Genomic DNA, 17,716 nt, shown 5'->3' on the forward strand with positions numbered 1-17,716 from the left:
TCTATCTGTCATCATAGCTGCATCTGTGGCTCTTGTGTCTTTTGTTGTTCTCATCTTTCTCAGTTGCATCTCCCTCCATTGTAACAAATTTGTTGAAAAGGGAAGAAAAAAAATGGTTAAATTACTCACATGACCTCTCTTTGCTGAGCCAGCATCAGATATAATTTAAACTAATTCCATTTCTCCATTTTGTTGCTCTTTCACTATCATTAGGTTGCATCATTAATCCTAGTGGTGCCTCATTCTTGTCTCTTGCCTCAGTCTCTTTGCCCCCCACCCCCATCTGTGGTTAATCTCTTTCCTGAATAATTGTTTAGAATTACATCAGCTAGTTTTAAGAAGATCATTTAGGGAATGGAGGATTGATCCTATCAAAATTGGCAATATAGAACTAAAGGTTTTAAGTAATTAATGTGTATCCCCTCCAACAAAAGACTACCTAATTAGATTTTTCAGAAGCTTGATTTAAAAAAAAAAAAAAAAAAAAGTTATATGATGTTCAAGGTGTGCCTGTAAAAATTTATCACACTGCTAAAGGCAGCCGGTGCTGGCTTCTTGAAACCAAATACCCAGGGTATGTCCAAACTTATGCTGCATTCCAGTTACCTGGGAAGTGGGAACTCGGAGGTGGCTTTTACGTCACACACGAGGTAACCGCAATCTTGTTAAGAAGTCGGAATTTCAACATGGCGACGCCCATGAACGTCTGTTTGCAATAGCTGTTACAAACACTACTTTTAATTTCTCCAGCTTACAGTTGCAAGCGGTACATGTAACATTGATTTTAGACGCACTTCTACATGCGTGTCTTGTCAAATAAGCATGTTTCCACCACAGCTTACTGTTGTTGATGCGAGGACCGGCCATATTGAAAAACGAGAAATCCACCTCACAAATAGTAACTACGGATAGTGGGAGTCGCTCCCAGTTTCTCAGTGGAAAATCAGACCTCCGAGGGCGACTGGGAAGTCGGACTTTCCCAGTTCCGAGTGCAACTGGAACGCAGCATTACCCCTGAAGTTTCTTGAAGTGTTCACCAATTCCGCTTCCTGAAACGGACCCCTGGCGACATCTGGCTGTTTATGTCTGTCGTTGTAGGTCTCAGAATACATATTTGACGCCAGAGCACCCCAGTAAACAGCTATTTCCTGTTTACTTCATGCTTCCATCGATTCTAATGATCAAATCTAAATCTAATGCGTAGATTTAGTGATTTACCTTCACTCTCTTCCTTCACAGAGTCAACGTAGCTGCACTGTTTTCCAGACCTGCAGCTTTCCATTGTAATCCTGGTCCTCTCACGCCTCTGATGTTTTTGCTGTGATGGAAAACTATATTAGACTGAGAATCGAAAGGCTCACACATAAGACACCGACATCCGGTAGATTCAAAAAGCTCTTCTGCTTTTTTTTTCTCGGCGGTTGGCAAGAAAACCGAAGATGTGCCTTACCGCCACCTACTGGTATGAAGTGTGAATCACTTGTATAATTTCTACAATTTTTTTTTCTTTCCTTAAAAAATTGAGTTGTATACGTTTCCAGTTAATTCTGAGTGTATCTGAACTTTTACTTAATTTTTTCAGACTATCTTCTCATATCTTCTCTCTTAAATTTATAACAGTCTACTATAACTCGTTCGACAAGAAAAATGAGAAAACCCTCTCCAGATGCTTCATCAGTGCACTGTAATTGAAATATGCTTACAATGTGTCCACATCACAAGGGTGGCCATCCTCAAACCTGTGCAAAATATTGCAAGATGCATTTGCATGCAATACCCACTGCTTCAAGATTCATGCAGTAGAAAGTTAATTTGCTGTGGAAACAGTAAGTCAGCTTGACTTACCCAAGTGAAAACTTGGCTGGCAAGTCAAGTTTTCTGCTGTCAGTGGATTTGTGCTCTAATTTCCCAAATTGATGCCTTGTACCAAATTTCTAAGCTTCAGGTTGGCTTTGAACTAATCTGAAGCTTGTACAGGAAACGGGTACAGACCAATTAAAAGTTCACCCAACTTGTCATAACAATGGTTGAAATCAGGTCACAAATTTCTCATTGCCTGACCATTTAGAAACCTCATCTCAGGTTTCTGAAACTACGTTTTACTCAACTCCTAGTTATTTTTTTGAGTTTGAAGTACCATGCATTTAAAAAAAATAAAATAAAAACCTGGTCACAACCAAGAACTTCATAACTTAAGCATAAACCTTAAGGTCTATGCTTAAATTTCACTGAACAGAGCAAGAGAAAAATACAGAGGCGAGATCAAGTTTTATTTTCAAAATCATCTTTCAGAGTCAATTCTGTAGCTTCTTGCAGGAAACAGAAGTTAGTATCGCATTAGGATGTCGAGTAGTCCACTGCAGCAAGTCTGTACCTCAGATCTTCTGGTGCTCTTTAGACCCACTGCCTGGGTGCTGTGGGGCTCCAGGTACAGGGATGTGGTCAAATGTATCCTGGGTGTATTTGGAGTCAGAGGGGAAGTCTCTTGCTTGCCGGTACTTGCTGTGAATGATGAGGGATGAAGGGTTCACAGGGCGGGATGCAGCCATTCCCTGAGGAGCGCTCCAGTGAGCCTGGAGGAGAGGACGACTTCTGTGGGGGTCCAGGCTCAGCATGTCAGCGATCATCTGAAAAATATGTGCATCCTTTGCAGGTGAACAGTCCACATCAGAACCAGCATCAACAACAGAGGAGACACCAACAGCAGACCTAAAGCCAGCACTGGACCCAGTACCACCAGAGCCAAAATCAACTGAAACAACACTAGTGGTAGAGCCAGCTTGGGGGACTCTTTGATCTGCGGTGAAGGGAAAAAAAAAAAAAAAAATATATATTCAGATAACAGTTATTCAGGTGGAGGCATTCACAAGAAAAAAAAAATGCATCATTACCTTTCCTGACAGGAACACAGGCTCCAAAGCTGAACAACAGGCAAATCCAGGAATTTCTGTTCAAACATGAAAGTTCAGTGAAGACACAGAAACATTAACAAGAGGTCATATAGAGGAAAACGTACCTAAAAACACACTGCTGCTGCTGCATGTTGCTCTCTGCAAAGAGCAGACAAAGCCTTGTGTTGTAACTACTCTGCTGCTGCAGCTGAGTTTATATTAGAGGCTCAGCTGCTTTAATCATTCTGACCATGCTCACCTGAAGCCCTGCAGATCCACGACTTCTGCTCAGTTTAATTAGTGCTGTTTATGGGAATCACTTAAGATCTACAAACCTTTATTTGATCGATCAGAGACGCTTATAAAAATATATATTTTCTACAATTGTGACACAAACAGCTTGAAGCCACAGAAGGGTTTTTACATTAAACACTAGGTCTACCATTAAAAGTGAGTTCATTTACTTTGCATAGCTTTTGTGTATTTGTGCAGCTCATTTTTCTAATAAGGCAAAGAGAGAGAGAGAAAAACAACAATTTCCACTTGCAGATACCTTTTTTTTGCAAGCAAAAACCTCCATGTTCTGACAAAATATAATTTACAAATTAAAGTGCAACCATCTGGTCTTGATTCATTCATTCCAGTGACTGACATGGGTTTCTAGATGTCTTCCTTTCCAGTGACGTTTTTCTATTTATTCTGCAAGATCCAGACATGGCTTCCACATCATTTAACGTCTCAAGGACTTTTAGCAGGAAAACACCTATTTGCTTTACTTCTCAATGTTCGCCCTCTAGTGTCATCCTTTAACTATGATGTTGAGTCAAACAAATATTTGTGTATACAGTCAAAACCATACATACACCGAATAAAAAGACAAATACGTTTTAATTTCCAGTGAAAGAGAAAGGGGAAATTAAAAACCCACAGAAAAAACATAGGAGTCCCACTGATCTGAAGAAACTGATGAAACTGCTTGGTATCCCATAGATTAAATACACACTAAAGGTCAGGAATAATTCAGTCACGATGCAAATTTAATTTAACTCCACTGGAGTGTACAATGAAACAAGTCCAACAGATCCAGGCTCAACATGTCAACTCAAAGATAAGGTGCACCGCAGCAACGGCTCTGATGCTTTCTTGCTAGAAATGTTCAAGACAAATATTTACAGAATTGTTGAATTTAGGGAGATTTAAGGCAGCATTAATGCCTTGGAAAGCATGAAGAGGAACAATTAAAGGAATTAAGACAAACATTGTTCCTGTGATCAAGACAAGAAGAATGCTGCAGAAAACGTTTTGGTAGCACAAATCTGCAAGGAACCTACAAACCCACAATCACAAATACAGAAAAACCCAGAAAGATTGGAAGGATCTACCATTGTTTCTTTGGATAGCATTTTTTATTAGTTGAGTGATTCATTAATATAACACTGGAAATGAACAATATTTCATTTGGGTGTAAATTTAATTAGGTTTGACGTTTCACATTTTAACACAGAAAACCTAAAGCTTAGAGTCTTTGTAATGGAAAACAGAGTAACATCTAATGATCCTTCATTGACTTCAGTTGTGACGTTCACAGAAACCTCACAAAGGAAGGCATCCATGTGTGATGCAAAAATCACTCTAAGACAAATAATTAGAAGTCTGTGGGTTTGTGAGCAAAAACGTCCAAGCCCATTCCAACCTTTTATTAATCTAACACGTTTGCATGTGAGCCCTGTTGGGTGGACTGATTATTGACCTATCTGTGAAAACAAGTGTTCAACTTATACAACACTATGCACAAGTCAAATGAGTGAAATATATATGCATCAACACATATTTCTTGTTGGTTAATCGTCACAGGCCTTTAAGTTGAGACGGTTCACCATTTCTGATTGCAACTGTAGATACATTTTCTTAGAAAATGTAAAATTAAAGGTCTAACGGCATATACAGTCCAGCATTTTTATCACATTAAAAGTTTCCAAGTATATTTTTTGTATACCTATTGAAATAAAACTGAAATCCAGAGTACTGTCAGTTTTAATAAAAGGAAAGGTAAAGAGCCCTGGAGGGGAGGGAGGTTGTTCATAATATTTCATTTCACTTGAAGTAAATTGATAATATGATCTTTTGTTATTAAGCTATATGAGAAATATGACTACATTCTAATAAAAGCCCAACAAGGCACTTTAAACATGCTGGTCATGAACGTGATGATTTCTCTAACTGGATGCACGCGTGTTTCTTCATGTTTGAGATTCGAACAAATCTTTTGCCACAATTGTTGCACCTATAGGGTTTTTCTCCTTCGTGGGAACTCATGTGTGCTCTAAGCTCCGCTGTCGTACCAAATCTTTGACCGCAGACATCACAGCCAAACTGCTTTTCCCCCGGGTGGATGCTCATGTGTCGACTGAGAGTTGAGTTCTGAGTAAACCTTTTACCACAAACACTGCAGCCAAACAGCTTCTCTCCTGTGTGGACATTCGTATGCCTCCTCAGAGTTGAATTCTGAGTAAATCTTTTACCGCAAGTATCGCAAGCAAATGGCTTCTCTCCAGTGTGGGTGCTCATGTGTGCCAGAAGATTTGCAGATTTGGTGAAGATTTTACCACAAACTTCACAGTCAGTTGGTTTGATGTGAGTGTTCATATGCTCCTCAAGATTTTCGGTTGTAGTAAATCTTTGACCACACACTTCACAATTGTATGGCCTTTCCCCTGTGTGGACGTCCATGTGTCTCCTAAGAATAGAGCTTTGAGTGAATCTTTTATCACAAATATGACAGCTAAATGGTTTCTTTCCTGTGTGGAGTGTTATATGTGCCCGGAGATTTGCTCTTTTGTTAAATCTTTTTCCGCAGACGTCACAGCTGAATGGTTTCTCTCCGGTATGGACGCTCAGATGTGCTCTAAGATTTGAGGTTGTTGCGAGTCTTTTACCACAAACGTAGCAGCTAAGTCGCTTCTCTCCTGTGTGGACAGTCATGTGTGTCTTTAGTGCTGAACTCTGGCTAAATCTTTTACCGCAAATATCGCAGACAAACGGCTTCTCGCCTGTGTGCACCAGCCTGTGCCGCAGGAGATTTGCATTCTGGGTAAATCGCTTCCCACAGTCGTCACAGCCGTACGGTTTCTCCCCTGTATGCACTCGTAAATGTGTTTTGAGATTGAACTTTGAATCAAACTGCTTATTGCACACAGAACAGCTGAAGGTGATTTTCACAGAGTTCCCTCCTGCACCATATTTTCCCCCTGACACTGATGCATATGGATTATAGTCTCCATCTTCAATTTCAAGTTCAGAATCAGAAGACTTCTGCCAGTACTCATCATCACTGGCTTCGGTTTTAGTAGAGTTGGATGAGTCTAAAGCCTTTTCATCCGTCTTTGGCTGCACACGACCAGGTTGATCTGGATCTGTTGAGGGTTCTGGTCCCTCACAGTCCTCTTCATCACTTTCTGTTTTTATCTGTTCGGTTGACCTTCTGGTGGGAAGTTCTGGTTCTCTGGTCTCTTCAGTTTTGACCTGAAGAAGTTCTGAGAACTGAGCTTTTTCTTCTCCACCTTCACTTTTCACAGTAACCATCATAAGGGGGAATTCATTGATATCTGTTTCCAGTTCCTCATTAAGCTGCTTCTCCCCCTGACTGATCCTGAGTTCCTCTTTTTCCTCTTTTATCTGAGCCGGCTCTGAATGGCATTGGTCCAAATTAGTGTTCCGGGAAACCTCTTCTTTGATTACAATTTGCTGCTGATCGTCTTCAAGTAACACTAAAACAGACAAACAGCAGAGGAAAAAAGATTAGCTGACATCAAACTACCTTAACATTTAACTTGACTATATTTGAAATATTACTGTCAACAGCCTTATTCCAGATTCTGTAAATTTTACACACTTTTTCAAAACAGTCAGTGGATTGTGGTGGCCTCAGAGCATTGGGGGATGAGGCATCATTTCATAGACATGGAGGGTCTTTATTGTAACACACTTCTAAACTTCTCTTATGTTCATGCGCGTCAGATAATACACACTAGCAAAGATTATCTGCAAGTGTGCCTTGCAGAAATTTGCAAGACAAACATCAAAACAATAGAACTGCTGATTCGTGAAGTCATTATACATGAAAATGTATGCAGTATGTCCAGTGGCAGAGGCAAAAGTAGATACAGTAACCACAATAAAATATTAATCATTTATTTTATCACTCAATCTCAAAGGATAAGTATTCTATATATCAAGATGTTTTCTTGTGTCTATATGGCCATAGCTGCTTTAGAATTGTTTAGCTAAGAGATGCTATTCAGATTTATTCTTCAATCTGATTTAAAACTGTAAGCCTCAGATAAACAAACCATTGATGGGATGACAGAGACACCTAAAGGGAATAAGTGAGTATGATCTGTGTGTGTCTGAGCATAACCTGATATACTCGACTCCCCAATGAAGAGATGCTACATGGGTATCTTAGATTCATGAGGCCACCGACTGCTACAATGTTATAATAGTGCAGAAAACATAAAGTCTTTATAGAAAAGATTGTTGTCTGCTTATGAAGTGCTTAATAGATTGTGCTGCAGTTATTAGTCCAGGCAATACATAAAGATGCATGATGAGGATTAATGAAATTCTGAGCTAAAGAGTAATAAACAAACTGTGATGTCGGCAAGGATTTGCAGCATCATTAAAACTACTTAATTATACCACTTACTGAGATCTTTGTTGTCTTGTGTTTCCTCCTCCAGTTCTGATATGGATGCTGCAGGAGGTTCCAAGCTGATCCCTCCAGCTTCATTTGCTTCAAGCTTCATCATTTCAGACATCCTCGCTCCACTTGGGATTCTTCTTTTGTTGTTTATAAAAGATATTTCAAAAATTTAGACTTTAGAGCATCCAGCATGGATCCACTTCTGCTGCTTTAGGAAGGATGCCTGGAACTGTAAAAACACAATTTAAGTTCATGTTGGCTCTTTCCACTCCCAATGTGGCGGACGCTTTGACGTACTGGACCAGCGTACAGCTCGTCCAAGCGGGAGTTCAGTTACTTTCATGTTAAGTTTAACTTACAAGATCAACTGATTTACATTTAACTAAACTTTTTAATTAAAGCTATAGTAAAAATGTATATTAAGTAGAAAGAAGACCATACCGCCAACGACAAATTAATTTTAGATGTAATTTTGATCAGGCATCGCTTTTTACACACCTATACTTTTTATTTGGTTCTTCTAAATTCACAAACAGAAAAATCACAACGATTGGAGAACCACTCAGCTCCATCTATTTCCATCAGGCAGCTATGATAATCTGCAAATGTATGCATTCTTCAGGAAAGAAGGCCACACCGTATTTACCTGCGCTTTCTCGCTTATTCTCTCCGTTCAATCCATCAAATGAAGATTATGGGTTCTTCTGGATTTATTTAGCCTCCATCCTCCTTTGTTAATCAGCTTGTGGCCAGGGATCTCCCTGCTATGCCATTAATCTTGTCTTAAACTTCTTATACCGTTCATCATAACCTAATCTGTACAAACATCCTAACCACCTCCTCCGAAAGCACTAGCTTCGTCAGTACTACAATTATTTTGTTCCTCCGTTCTTCTCAACAAAGCACCCAATTAAAAGTTCCTACCCCTGAAATTGTATTTCTCAAAACATACGGACCTAAGTGTCTTGCAATATTATTCATAACCTTTTTCTTATTTTGTCATGTTGCAACCTTAAATGTTAATGTAAAATAAATAAATAAACAAATAAGAAAAAATTTGGACAGAAAAATAGTTTGGATTTATTGAAAAATTAATACATTTATGAAAACAAGTTTCTTTGCATATTGAGGCTGGCACTTTTTAAAAAATATGTTTATGTACTTGTTTCGATTTGTCTGATTATTTTTGTTTCGCGGTTACTCGTTTTTAGAAATTTGCTACTGTTGCTCATGTACAACCTTAAGATGTGTCGGTAAGCAGTTTATTAAAACAGCTTAAACCCGGGATTGTTCTGATGTTGGTCAGACTCTCAGATAAACATTAACATCGTCCAACAGCAGCAAAATCCTACAGATGACACTAACATTGTTCTCTTGTGCATACATTTTTGTGCTTATTGCGATGCGACTATTTTAACAACAGAACGTTTGCGGTCTGGATCAATCAGGAAAACGCAAAAAAAAACAAACAAAAAAAACACACCGTCTAGCTGTGAAAACGTATTTCCACCAGCAAATGTCACGTGTTTCCGGTAGAGCTTTTTTCAGCTGCACGCTCCTGGGTGAAACTCATATATATATATTTTTGTCTCTTCTGTGCTGCTGCCGCTGCTTTAAGTCTTTAATAAGCCAAAACTGTGTCAAATGGAGGAAGAGGTCAGATGAATAAACCCAGACTGAGCGTTAATCTTTGTTGGAGCTGCGAAGAGGGATAGAGAGAGAAAAAATAAAGGTAAATACAATCTGGCCTTCTTTCCCTGCTGTATTCACTGATGAAGCACAAATTGTTTTGTCTGACAAATAATTTAACCCGCTGATGAAATCGCCAGGAGCTTTAAGTGGACACGCAGAGTCATTAGCAGGATCGTTAGTCCACATTTCCACTGCAAAGACTGAATTTATCTTCGACTTCCAGCGTCACAGACCTGAGAGATGTTCTACCAAACACCTTTAATAACGACAAGCTGCATCCACGTTGTACATCTTTGGGAAAGTGATCAGCAAAATAAGCATGTGTCCAGTGAAATACCTCAAGGTTTCTGTCATTGTAGACGAACCCGTTTAGCACCAAAAGATCAAAAACTGTCACAGAAAGAAAATGTAGCTTCTAACTGATGGGAAATATTAAAAATAAAATCAAAGAGATCGAGCCAGAACAGTAGTTTCTGCGTGAATGTGTGGGCTGTTTCTGTCAATTTTCTATCAAAATTCCACATGAATTAATTCATGCAGTTTTAGAAAACATTTGAATGATGATTTGCTGTCAGCGGCCATGCTAACTAGCCTGAGCATTCATGACAGACTCTGTTGTGATGAACCAATTGTAGTGTAGCAGAGAGAAAGGGGGAGGGTCTGAGCAGCACATACACCAGGAGGATTGACAGTGCTGAGATTCTCCTCCTGGTTCTGATTGATTGCTTCTGACAGAGTAGTATATTTGCTTAGTAACACAATAGGGAAAAGGCAGAGGAGCTTGATTTTGTTTAAGATTATCTATCTTATACTGTCATGACATAATGATAATCTTAATAAATATGTAAAAAAAAAGATACTTTATATAGAAGTTACACAACCCAGCTTTAAAGTCCCAGCCCTAATCGTGATATATACAAACATTTTGTAGATCAGTGATTTGAATGATCATGATATTCATTTCTATTTTTATTCCAGGTTCTAAATTTTTTGTTGTTGTTGTTTTTGTGAATAACTGCCTGGTGTTTGTGTGGTTGTAGTTTCATATGGCTCCACTGAGAAATCAGCAGGAAATACTTCCTGAAACCTAAAGCTACAGTTCATCTCTGAGCTGCAAACAAGCATGGAGAGGGGTAAGAGAAGCAGCACACGGATGTCTGGAAAGAAAAAACATCAAGAAGACGACCCAGGGAGGGTTCTTAAGGCTCCAGCATCCACATCGGAGCCTTAGCAAACACAAACCAACAGAGATCTTAGTAAGAAAATAATTGTTTTATCAACCGAATGTCCTATCCATCCGTTTTATCTGACTAAAGCAAAGTGTTTTGAAGCAGTTCTAAGATGTTAATTGTCTAAGACGGACTGAACTCACCAAAGAGGGGAGAGTTTTAGCTTCAGTCGATGTTCTCAGAACCTAGAACCTAGCTTATTGTAATATTATGCATAGTAAAATTACTTTAATTTGGAAAGCATAGTCATCGGAGCAGCCTGTGATCAACTCACATGAAATGAAGTCCTGCCTCACACAACCTAAAGACAAAAATGCATCAGAGCAGGTACCTTACACCCCAAATTAAACTTGACCAAATTTATATAGGTTTCACACTGATCCAAGAGCAATTACAGGCAGTCTGTTGGATAAAGTATTTTGTAATTTTAGCATTTTATAGTATTTATTATTTAAATCTGTCCTAAATTATCAACAAGCCATTAACATTTTCTTTGTTTAGAAACTAGAGTAAGGTTTGATATTTGATTATACATGTATTTCAGGTCTGGTTGGACAAGAAGAAGTTCTACCGAGCTTCGGCAAGCAGAAACAAGAGACTATGGAACTGAAAGGTGAAGAAAATGAAGTCAGGATCAACCCCACTGCTGAAACTGTGAAAACTGAAGATGACGAAAAGAAACTTGAGTCTTCGCTGCTTAATCAAGTCAAAATTGAAGAAGATGTGAAGACAGAACCTTCAACCAACAGCTCTACTCGGCAGATAAAAACAGAAGGAGACCACTGTGGTGGACTGGATCCAGATAATAACTCTGATCCAAATAATAACTTAAAATTAAATTCAATTGAAAATGATTCACCATCTTCAGAAACTGATGTAAGCAGCAACGAATCTGCCGGTTCTGGATCTGAAACAAAAATCAAAGCCTCGAAGCAGACCATTGTACTTGAGCCAGGTGATGAGAAAAATGTAGCCAGTAAAACTGCTGCAATATCCTTCAGCTGCTCCGAGTGCGGTAAACAGTATCGCCACAAGTGGTCCCTTAAGAAGCACCTGGGGGTCCACTCTGGGGAAAGGCGTTTTCTCTGTAAAAATTGCTGTGAAACCTTTAGCGAATATGTGCAACTGAGGACACATATGAAAATACATGCAGATGAGAAACCTTTTCTCTGTGATATTTGTGGTAAAGGTTTTCGCAGAATGGGCGATCATAAGGCACATCTTAGAGTTCATGCTGAAGAAAAGCCACTCGCTTGTAGCAAATGTGGAAAAGGATTTTATTACCAGATGAACCTCAACAAACACATGAAGGTCCACAGAGACAAACCTTTCAGCTGTGATCTGTGTGGTAAAACATTTAATGTTAAATCACGTCTTAGGATGCACATGCAAAACCACACTAAAGACAAACCGTTTAGCTGTGGGGACTGTGGGAAAAGTTTCAATTTTAAGTCGCTCCTAAAGACTCATATGATCACCCATTCTGTAGAGAAACCTTTCAGTTGTGATGTTTGTGGCAAAAGGTTTCGTGCAGAAGAGCATCGTGAGACACACATGAGAATCCACACTGGAGAGAAACTTTTTGACTGCGGTTTTTGTGGTAAAAAATTTCTCCGCAGCGCAAATCTTAAGACGCACATAAGAATCCACACAGGAGAGAAACCGTTTATTTGCGATTTTTGTGGCAAGAGTTTTAATTCACAAGGGAGTCTTGTGAATCATATGGTGGTCCATGCAGCTGAGAAACCTTTTGCTTGTGATGTTTGTGGGAAAACATTTCGCCGACCAGTAGAGCTTAAAATACACACGAGGGTGCACACGGGCGAGAAGCCGTTTGGATGTGATATCTGCGGAAAACAGTTCAGTCAAAGCTCACATGCTAAGATACATATAAGAATGCACACAGGAGAAAAATCATGTGCTTGTCATGTTTGTGGGAAAGCTTTTTGCGAGCGAGGGTCTCTTTCGCAGCATATGAGAGTCCACACAGGAGAAAAACGATTTACCTGTAATGTCTGTGACATGCATTTTAATCGCAAGTATAAGCTAACAACTCACATGAAAACACATGTAGAAATTCAGTCTGATGCAGGAAAATCTAACCAAACTGGCTCATAATGACAAACTTGTGTTTGTGTCATTTTGTAGCTGTCTGAATGTGGATTTTTTTTTTAATTTGGCTTCCATTATGTTTAAAATATTAATGAGTTATCATGCCCTCAGGGTATTTTCAATAGATAAATTTTTCAGATGGACAAAAACCTACTTCCCCTGTTAGAAGGTTTTGCCTCAAGGCATTGCCTCAATGCTGTGCTCAAATATTGGACACCACATTGAAAAATCTGCATCACCTGTATATTTAAAACTAAAACAGCCAACACTTCTAATAATATTTAATAATTTATTTATATATTCTGCTGCATGCTGTTCGAGTAGGAATAATCTTTTTTGGATGCTTTCAACAGTGAAATCAAAGGTGTGTAAGATTAGACCTTCTATGATGGTCAGGCTGTAGCCCGAGGCATTTACAGACAGACTGGGAGATGTTCATATTTTCATTGAGAGGTAGTTGACATAATTGGAATTGGAATTTAAAAATTAGTGGGGAAATTGGGATTGAGTGCTTTGGAGATAAAATTGGCAGTGAAAAGGGCTGAGATGTCTTGGACACGTGAAGAAGTGGGGCAGTGGATATATTGCATAAATGATGTGAAAGGTGAAAACAGTGAGTACAAAAAGGGTTTCATAAATTATCTTAAAATCTGAAAAAGTATGAATTTACCTATCATTTTCCAGATCAGGATAAATGTGAAATGGAGAATGGAAATAATGTTTGAGTTTCCAGGGTTCAATTCTTGTTCTGTTATACTCAATTTCCAAAGTGACACTTACTGGTTTAAAATGAATTTATATCCATTTTGTTGAAATTGCTGCTGCTAAACTGAATTTCTGTCATACGTATTGACCAGGTTGGTTTTACAGAAAATCAATTTTAGTTTGTTTTTAGGATTCAGTTCCAGGAAGAATTGGGTTTTATCTATTTCTTTATTTTTTTTTATAAGGCATTATAAATTATACCTATTTTCAAATAAAGAATATTTCAGACCAGCCAACTTATTTGCATGAGAGATTTTAAACAATCTACTGATTTTGTGATAGGTTGCTAGGATCTCTGTAGATTGCCTTTAATTCAGCCTGATGTTCACTTGTTATAGGTGGCAGAACAATAGAACAAGCTTCCCATTTCTGTCATTGTTTATTTTATCTACAGAAATCTGATCAGTCCTGGGACTGAAAAGCACACAATACACCATTTTTAATAACTGCACACAGTATTATTGTCTGATGTAAATTTGCCTCTAGTCTCTTTTTACAACTTTACCTTTGTGTGAATATGCATGTTTTTACTGATCTCCAACCTGCTGCTGGTACACCTGAATTTTCCCACTGTGGGACAATAAAATATAATGTTCTTTTCAATTTCACCTACATCTTAATTTAATTTAAGTAGTTTTGGATGAATCATACTTACATTTATTTTTTCTATGTATGTTGTTTAGGGATTGATGTTTACATTTACAATTGGTAAAATAAAATAAGACATTTATTTGAAAAATATAATTGTTAAACCGCTTTTAATTTTATTAAAACATAAACTGTGACGTATTTGAATACCAACTGACCGCTGTCTCCTCTCACAATATGGCGGGAGCGTCGACGTGTTTTATGTTTCAAGGGGAAAACGAGAAGAGCAGAACACAAGATGTTGCTGTGTCTAGGAGAGAGATTTATTTTCTTTATGCAAGTCCTTTATAGATTTTTGACACTTGTGGTTTTGAGTCAAGGATGATATTAGCTTAACCATCCAGGTGTTACGTCAATCCGCGTTTCCCCATCAGATACGGTTCCCCCTGCGTCTTCTTGCCGCTCCGCACCGTACAGGCGGCAAAATACACGCATGCTCGTTATGAGCGCTTGTTCGGCATGCTTGTCTGGGGAACTACGGACACCGTGAAAGCTCAAACAACATGTTTCGGCAAAGTTGTCACACTTTCTTCATGTTTTTGCGTGAAACTAATAGTAATAATACTAATAACAACAACAATAATAATAAAAATAGTAATAAATACATATATATGTCACATATACATACATATACATACATATATATATATATATAAACAACCATGCACACACACACCTAGGGAGAATTTGACAGTCATGCTTTTAATTAATTAAAAGCAAATCTAATACCTTTTCCTGTACACCCTTGTCTTTGCTGGTGAGTGACAGGGTCACCCTGGACAGGTCGCCAGTCTGTCGCAGGGCAACAAGGGGACAGACAGGACAAACAACCATGCACACACACCTAGGGACAATTTAGAGAGACCAATTAACCCAACAGTCATGTTTTTGGACTGTGGGAGGAAGCCGGAGTACCAGGAGAGAACCCACGCATGCACAGGGAGAACATGCAAACTCCATGCAGAAAGACCAGGGCCGGGAATTGAACCCAGAACCTTCTTGCTGCAAGGCAACAGCTCTACCAACTGCGCCACTGTGCAGCCCACATTACAATCAAAGTATATAAAACTTTTTATAATCAGTACCTGCAAATGAACCACCTAATTCAGGGGATGCTGCAGGTAACCAAACAAAACCCAAAATCACAAGTAAACAACCTGATTGTCCATTACAAAAAGAAGCAATAGATTCCAGGTGAGTAATGTCTTTTTTTCTCTTCATTGCAGGAAAGGAGGTCCAAAAGACCCAGTAGACGACATGGCTTCCAAACAGAAAGTCCCAAGGCCCCAGGTAAGGACCTCACTTTGAGGAATCTACTTAGTCCTTTCTTTTATCATGTTTGTATTCATTTTGTCAGATAAGTAACCTTTCTCCTCCTTTTTTGCAGGAAGACAGCGAGGCGTACCCAGCATTTAAGTTTCCACCGAAGAAACAATATAATCCCCAGGTAAGTGAATCAATTTCAGGGAATTAAACAGAGTAAACAACTAATTGGTGAATAAAACTTGACTTTTGACCCTCCACAGGTCATGCAAAACAAGTGAAAGTGAAAAATCATCCATAGAATTGCTTGTAGAACCTCCTCATCCTCTTACATGCCCAGTCCTTAGAAACTGCATGATAACAAAAACCTTTGTCCATTCATCCACTTTCCTCTGCTTTTTCTGGGTCATGGGATAACAGCTTCAGAAGGGAGACCCAGACTTCCCTCTCCCCAGCCACTTCTTCCAGCTCCTCGGGGGAAATCCCAAGGCGTTCCCAGGCCACCCGAGAGACATAGTCCCTCCAGCGTGTCCTGGGTCTTCCTTGGGGCCTCCTCCCGGTGGGACGTGCTCGGAACACCTCACCAGTGAGGCGCCCTGGGAGGCATCCTTATCAGATGCCCGAGCCACCTCAACTGGATCCTCTCGACTTGAAGAAGCAGCGGCTCTATTCTGAGTCCCTCCCAGATGACGGAGCTTCTCACCTTATTTCTAAGGGAGACCCCAAACACCCAGCAGAGGAAACCCATTTCGGCCGCTTGTATCCAGGACCTCGTTCTTTCGGTCATGACCCACAGCTCATGACCATAGATGAAGGTGGGAACGTAGATCGACTGGTAAATCGAGAGCTTCACTGCTCTCTCTTCACCACTCCAAACCGGTACAGCGTCTGCTTCACAGCAGATGCTGCTCCAATCCGTCTGTCGATCTCCCGCTCTCTTTTTCCCTCATTTGTGAACAAGATCCCCAGATACTGAAACTCCTCCACTTGAGGCAGGAATCCCTCTCCCAATCTCTCCCAGAAAGGAGACATTCCACGTCCCAAGAGCCAGGTTCTGCAACTGAAGATCAGATCGACGGGAACCCCTCCCTCAAGCACCACCCAGATTCAGAACAGTGTTTAGGACAGGAGTTTACAACACAAAGTCAGTACAATGCCAGCAGCTGCGCCAAAACCCAAGCCAAAACTGAAGCTGCTCATGAATGTCTCTCCCCAATCAGTCAAACAAGTCCACACACTCCTTGGTGGACTCTGCTCCTGATTCTGAGGTTCTCGGTGCAGATGGTGGATTAAAGTCTCCACTATCTCATTTTCCTCAACGTCATCCAAATCGTAAAGTCTTTTAAGTTTCTTCATAAGTTCTGCAATGTCATCTAATAATTCCTCTGTACTCAAAAATTGTAACCTCTTTCTTTGTATCTTCAGATAAAATTCCTCAAGTTCCTCAATCAACTCTAGATCCTCCATCGTACAAGTTTGAGAACAAATTGTACAAGTTTTAGAACAAGTTCCCAGTCTTTCTTCAGTGCTCGAATGAAAGATCTTGGGAAAGTTCAACAGTCTTAAGACTGTTCTATGATGTCATAACAAAAGAGAATTATATTGTGACATCACAGTGAGTGATGTCATAACTGACCTATTTGCATTTGCATACATTTATGCATTTTATAAAATATGTTTATGGTTTTCTTTTTTGCATGTTATTGAAATACGTTTATTCTAGGTCATGCCATTTCTGCTATTATATTGTTTTTGTCGTGTTTTTAAAGTGTTTTAGTTCGTGAGAAAGTGTGGTGGGAATTTCCCACGCAGTAACATTATGGCGCCTCCTTGCAGGAACTTGTTTTATGCCAGACACTGACCTTACCTCGATGGTCAGTGTGTTTTACCAAATCTCTTTATTGTTGTTACAGATGGTTAATCAAACTGAGCTTTACATACAGTTTTATACAAATATATGGTTCATTTATGTTCTTGCATTGTTCCAAAATGCAAGTTTATATAAATTAAAATATAAAAATGGCAATAAAATATCAGTATTTTATTTTATTTTCAGAACATTTTAATTACTTGCTTTGCTTTCTTTGAAAAGGATAAGAACAGGGGTTTTAAATTTTTGAGGGTACGGCTGAGTACGTAAAATAAAATATATTAAAAAACTAATGGATTACAAATTGCTCTAGAAATGCAAAATAAACTCATTGTGCAGCATTCTCAATTTATTAAAATGTGTAGTTGGGAATCTTAACTCATTATTTGGCAACACCGATAAGTTGTCAAATTGGGCTGCATGTTATTTGTTCTAAATTTAAATTAGATTGTTGATTATTCTGAATTAAGTGAGCAGGATTAAATTGCTCTGTTTCTGAAAACAAGTAAAAGCTTTCTGTGCATTTAAAGGGAAATAACTAAAA

The 17,716-nt window shown here is 39.0% G+C and overlaps 3 protein-coding genes across 6 annotated transcripts in view; 1 reads left to right on the plus strand and 2 right to left on the minus strand.

The window, feature by feature from the left end:
• LOC103147045 (gastrula zinc finger protein XlCGF57.1-like) overlaps positions 1-1,149 on the minus strand; it is a 32,521-nt gene extending 31,372 nt beyond the window's left edge. The window contains exon 1 of the mRNA XM_016678046.1: positions 1,013-1,149. Coding sequence (XP_016533532.1) covers positions 1,013-1,112 — 100 coding nt within the window. The 5' untranslated portion in view covers positions 1,113-1,149. The remainder of the gene's footprint in view (positions 1-1,012) is intronic.
• Positions 1,150-2,249: 1,100 nt separating this feature from the next.
• On the minus strand, positions 2,250-8,525 carry LOC103147044 (gastrula zinc finger protein XlCGF57.1-like). Of its 2 annotated transcripts, XM_007565192.2 has the most exons (6): positions 8,240-8,525; positions 7,597-7,822; positions 3,017-6,658; positions 2,892-2,947; positions 2,710-2,797; positions 2,250-2,627 (listed from the first exon to the last, which is right to left on the minus strand). In XM_007565192.2, the coding sequence occupies exons 2-3, from the start codon at positions 7,706-7,708 to the stop codon at positions 5,088-5,090; spliced, it is 1,683 nt and encodes a 560-aa protein (XP_007565254.1). In that variant the 5' UTR covers positions 7,709-7,822; positions 8,240-8,525; the 3' UTR covers positions 2,250-2,627; positions 2,710-2,797; positions 2,892-2,947; positions 3,017-5,087. The 2 variants fall into 2 exon arrangements, with proteins under 2 accessions (XP_007565254.1, XP_007565253.1); XM_007565191.2 differs by having other exon boundaries at positions 2,250-2,797.
• Positions 8,526-9,096: 571 nt separating this feature from the next.
• Positions 9,097-13,994, plus strand: LOC103147043 (gastrula zinc finger protein XlCGF57.1-like). 3 transcript variants are annotated; one of them, XM_007565189.2, is made up of 3 exons: positions 9,097-9,325; positions 10,326-10,541; positions 11,059-13,994. In XM_007565189.2, the coding sequence occupies exon 3, from the start codon at positions 11,115-11,117 to the stop codon at positions 12,630-12,632; it is 1,518 nt and encodes a 505-aa protein (XP_007565251.1). In that variant the 5' UTR covers positions 9,097-9,325; positions 10,326-10,541; positions 11,059-11,114; the 3' UTR covers positions 12,633-13,994. The 3 variants fall into 3 exon arrangements, with proteins under 3 accessions (XP_007565251.1, XP_016533548.1, XP_016533549.1); XM_016678062.1 differs by having other exon boundaries at positions 10,353-10,541; XM_016678063.1 differs by having other exon boundaries at positions 10,356-10,541.
• The last annotated feature ends 3,722 nt before the right edge of the window (positions 13,995-17,716 follow it).

The sequence above is a fragment of the Poecilia formosa genome, unplaced genomic scaffold, assembly GCF_000485575.1.
Source record: "Poecilia formosa unplaced genomic scaffold, Poecilia_formosa-5.1.2 Scaffold173, whole genome shotgun sequence".
Lineage (NCBI taxonomy): Eukaryota > Metazoa > Chordata > Actinopteri > Cyprinodontiformes > Poeciliidae > Poecilia > Poecilia formosa.

Coding starts and splice junctions, on each gene's coding strand:
- LOC103147043 (XM_007565189.2), top strand. CDS start 11,115: ATGGAACTGAAAGGTGAAGAAAATGAAGTCAGGATCAACCCCACTGCT.
- LOC103147044 (XM_007565192.2), bottom strand. CDS start 7,708: ATGTCTGAAATGATGAAGCTTGAAGCAAATGAAGCTGGAGGGATCAGC. Junction 6,659..7,596: donor ACAAGACAACAAAGATCTCA/GTAAGTGGTATA, acceptor TGTCTGTTTTAG/TGTTACTTGAAGACGATCAG.